This window comes from Micropterus dolomieu, linkage group LG23 (assembly GCF_021292245.1).
Source record: "Micropterus dolomieu isolate WLL.071019.BEF.003 ecotype Adirondacks linkage group LG23, ASM2129224v1, whole genome shotgun sequence".
Classification (NCBI taxonomy): Eukaryota; Metazoa; Chordata; class Actinopteri; order Centrarchiformes; family Centrarchidae; genus Micropterus; species Micropterus dolomieu.
Window position 1 is genome coordinate 4,320,070 of NC_060172.1, and position 3,747 is coordinate 4,323,816.

The 3,747-nt window shown below is 44.9% G+C and overlaps 1 protein-coding gene across 1 annotated transcript in view; it reads right to left on the reverse strand.

Moving 5' to 3' along the window:
- LOC123962998 (T-cell immunoglobulin and mucin domain-containing protein 4-like) overlaps nucleotides 1-3,747 on the reverse strand; it is a 21,979-nt gene continuing 18,232 nt past the window's right edge. Inside the window, exons 5-7 of the mRNA XM_046039514.1 lie at nucleotides 3,138-3,258; nucleotides 1,963-2,025; nucleotides 1-143 (exon numbers count right to left, since the gene is read on the reverse strand). Of these exons, the coding sequence (XP_045895470.1) occupies nucleotides 1-143; nucleotides 1,963-2,025; nucleotides 3,138-3,258 (327 nt within the window). The remainder of the gene's footprint in view (nucleotides 144-1,962; nucleotides 2,026-3,137; nucleotides 3,259-3,747) is intronic.

Here is a 3,747-nt window from a genome sequence, read left to right on the forward strand (position 1 = left end):
TCAGGGGCCTCGACGGACCAGACCCTGGCGGCAGAGGCTGGCTCTGGGGAGAAGGAGCCGGAACTGGAAGGAGGCCTTCCGGGACTCGGAGGACTCCGGAGGCGGTGGTAAGGTACCGACGGCCCGAAGGGCTGCAGCCTCTGCTGTGGCAGATGCGAAGCAGCGGGTGTGGGAGAAGTTCGGAGAAGACATGGAGAAGGACTTTTGGTCGGCACCAAAGTGCTTCTGGAGAACTGTCCGCCATCTCAGGAGGGGGAAGCGGGGAACCGTCCAAGCTGTGTACAGTAAGGATGGGACCCTGTTGACCTCAACTGGGGAGGTAATTGGGCGGTGGAAGGAACACTTTGAGGAACTCCTAAATCCGACTGATACGCCCTCTTTAGTAGAGGCAGAGCTGGAGGCTGATGGGGGATTCTCATCAATTTCCCTGGAGGAAGTCACTGAGGTAGTCAAACACCTCCACAAAGCCCCAGGGATTGATAAGATCCGCCCAGAAATGCTAAAAGCTTTGGGTGTGGACGGGCTGTCTTGGATGACACGTCTCTTTAACATTGCGTGGAAGTCGGGTACAGTGCCCAAAGAGTGGCAGACTGGGGTGGTGGTTCCCCTGTTCAAAAAGGGGGACCAGAGAGTATGTGCCAATTACAGGGGCATCTCAGCCTCCCTGGCAAAGTCTACTAAAGTACTAAAGTAGCAGCATGTAGAACAGCTCTGTAACAGTGAAGGGAAGTCAACAGCAGCTGCAAATAAAATAATAAGAAGAAAAGCAGCGCGACGGGTTCAGGACGGATGATGCGTTGCTAAACAGAGTATTTCACATGCATTTGCCCCTAAAATAGATACGTGCGAACCAGAAAAATGATTTACGATGTGCGAGTAACAACTGCAACGTGCAGTTATGTTTGTGCTGGAATTACAGACCGATGTAGACAGTTTTTTCTTGCACAAAGATTTAATAAATGAAAACAACCTACAGTAATATTAGGCCAGTAGTAGTGATGCACTTTATATGGAAGTTTAATGAATATAGTGGCTGAAGCAGAACATAAAAAAATATTCATTAATGAGGAGGTTTAAGTTGAATGACTAATAAGCATCTTGTAAATTTACAGAACAATTTACTGTTATGTCTTAAGTGCATTTAATAGCAATAAATTAATTTTGTTTCAAATTTCAATCTCGTGTCTTCTTTAAGTTTGTATTCAACAGAATATCTTATTATCTCAATTAAAAGTACTGAAAAAAATGTTTACTGGACATAAAAAGGCAAGTTATTATTTTGGCCGGTAAAAAATGTGTTTGGCTGGTGGATTTTTCCATCTATCAGTCCCTTTGGCAGGTGAGCCAAAAAGTAAATTTTCACCCCCAGCTTGGACACTATCCTCCCTCCCACGTGCATGATGGCATTTCCTGGGAGATAGAGTCCATCGTGAAGGAGGCCCTAAGGACTCAACCAGATCTAGATAAAAGTCCTGTTAACCATTTGTTTGTTCTACTTCGTGTAGGCTTCGCTATTTGGTTTACCTCTGTTCGTGCATGCGCAGCACTGAAAAAAGCTGGTTTACGCCCACCCGCAGTGTGGGCCTCTAACATCTGCACCTTGTATACAGTATATACACAATGGTGAGACCTGGCTTTCGGCTCCCATTATTCTTCAGCACTGAGCTTTCTAAGGAGCAGAAGATTCCAGCCGGGAAACAAGAAGAATAATGTCTTCCAGCAAACCGGCCAGAACGGGGCGAGACGCCGCTACATCTGTATGGATGTGCGCCGTCCGCCACACGGGCTGTATTACCTCCATCCCCACTGCAAGGCGTGCCTTGGACCAGAGCACGCTGCTCACTCCCACTCTAATTCATGTCATCACCACATTGATACTGAGAAAAAACATTGGATAGTTTTATTTTCACTTACTGAGAACAACTTTAATTTAAAATAAAAAGCTTTAACACCAATAAAGACTCTCTGTGTCCTCCTCCTCTGATTGGTTCAGCCTCCTGTCAGTCTGGTTCCTCCTCCAAACTCCTGCAGACATTTAAATGAATAAATCAATAAGTGATACTTGTGTAAATAACTGTCCTTCTGTTTCTTTAAAGCTGTGCAGTTATTTGTATTTGTGTAATTATTTGTGTTGTCATGATCTCACTTGGCCTCTTGAGGGCGACAGAATCTAAAGCTCCATCATGTCTGAACAGAACAGCTGATGTTTGTCTTCTACAACTGCTTGACCACAGTTTCAAATCTATGTCTCCTTAGTTCCTCCCCTCCAACTCTTCCTCCTCGTTGTCACCCCTCTGCCTCCATCGCTCTGAACAGGTGACCTGAAACAGCTTCTGCTTTCGCAGGTTTGGTTTGTAGTTCTGCTCGTTGAGTGAGAGGTTTCAGAAATGATGTGATGTGTGAAGAGTTTGTGTAAGCAGTCGCAAAAAGCTGTCAGATCAGCCGCCCCAGACATGTTTTTGGTTTAATATGTTCGTGGGGTCTAAAAACCAGGATTTGCTGCAAAATTTTGGACCCCACACGTTTAAAGAGCTGTTTGAGGGTGAAGACCTGGTTTTAGGGTTCATGTTAGAATCAGGTTGAGGTTAGGCAGGTAGTTGTGATGGTTAAGGTTTAGGGCAGGGGTTTTCAAAGTCTGAGCCTGTGGGCCTCCCCTCAGACAAAGCTTGGCGAACGGCGCCCCCCCACCACATCTTCAGTTTACTTGGTCAGTTTCACTCAATTCCTGGATGCCCCTGGGATCAGTACATTATCTGATCTCATAGACTCTCAACATTTGAGCCAAAATAGCCTAATAATGCTGTTTGACATAACGTCTGACTGCACTGAATAGTTTAAAAAAACTCTGTCCTGAGGAACTGATTAGTTTCTGACTGATGGGGGGAAACTGTTCCCAAAAACTACTGTATCTCTGAACTCTCACACATGTAGGCTGTTCTATGTGATCTTCTTATGATTACTAATGCAATAAGCCTCCCCTGAAACAGTTTGGAGCCCCCCTAGGGAGGCCCGCCTCACTCTTTGAAAACCCCTGGATAAGGGAATTCATTATATCAATGAGATGTCCCCATGAAGATAGTATGACAAACGTGTGTGTGTGTGTGTGTGTGTGTGTGTGTGTGTGTGTGTGTACTGACTGTAACAGGTGATCAGCAGCACTGCAGGTATAAAGACGATAAAGGAGACTCTCACTGTGTTTCCAAAGAGGCTCTGCAGACTGTTTACCTGCTGCTGCTGCTGGACAGCTGTGATCCACATCTGTCAACACATTAAACATTAAAACAGCTGAAAGGTGTCACGTTAATCAGGACATGTCGTTTAAGTCTCACATTAAGCAAATTTCAAGGACCGCCTTTTTTCACCTACGTAATATTGCGAAAATCAGGAACATCCTGTCTAAAAATGATACAGAAAAACTAGTCCATGCATTTGTTACTTCTAGGCTGGATTACTGCAATTCCTTATTATCAGGCTGCTCGAAAAAGTCCATTAAGACTCTTCAGCTGATCCAGAATGCTGCAGCACGTGTTCTGACAGGAACCAGGAAAAGAGATCACATTTCTCCTGTTTTAGCTTCTTTGCATTGGCTTCCAGTAAAATCCAGAATAGAATTTAAAATCATTCTTCTTACCTACAAAGCTCTTAATGGTCAGGCACCATCTTATCTTAAAGAGCTCATAGTACCTTACTACCCCACCAGAGCACTGCGCTCCCAGAATGCAGGGTTACTTGTGGTTCCTAGAGTCT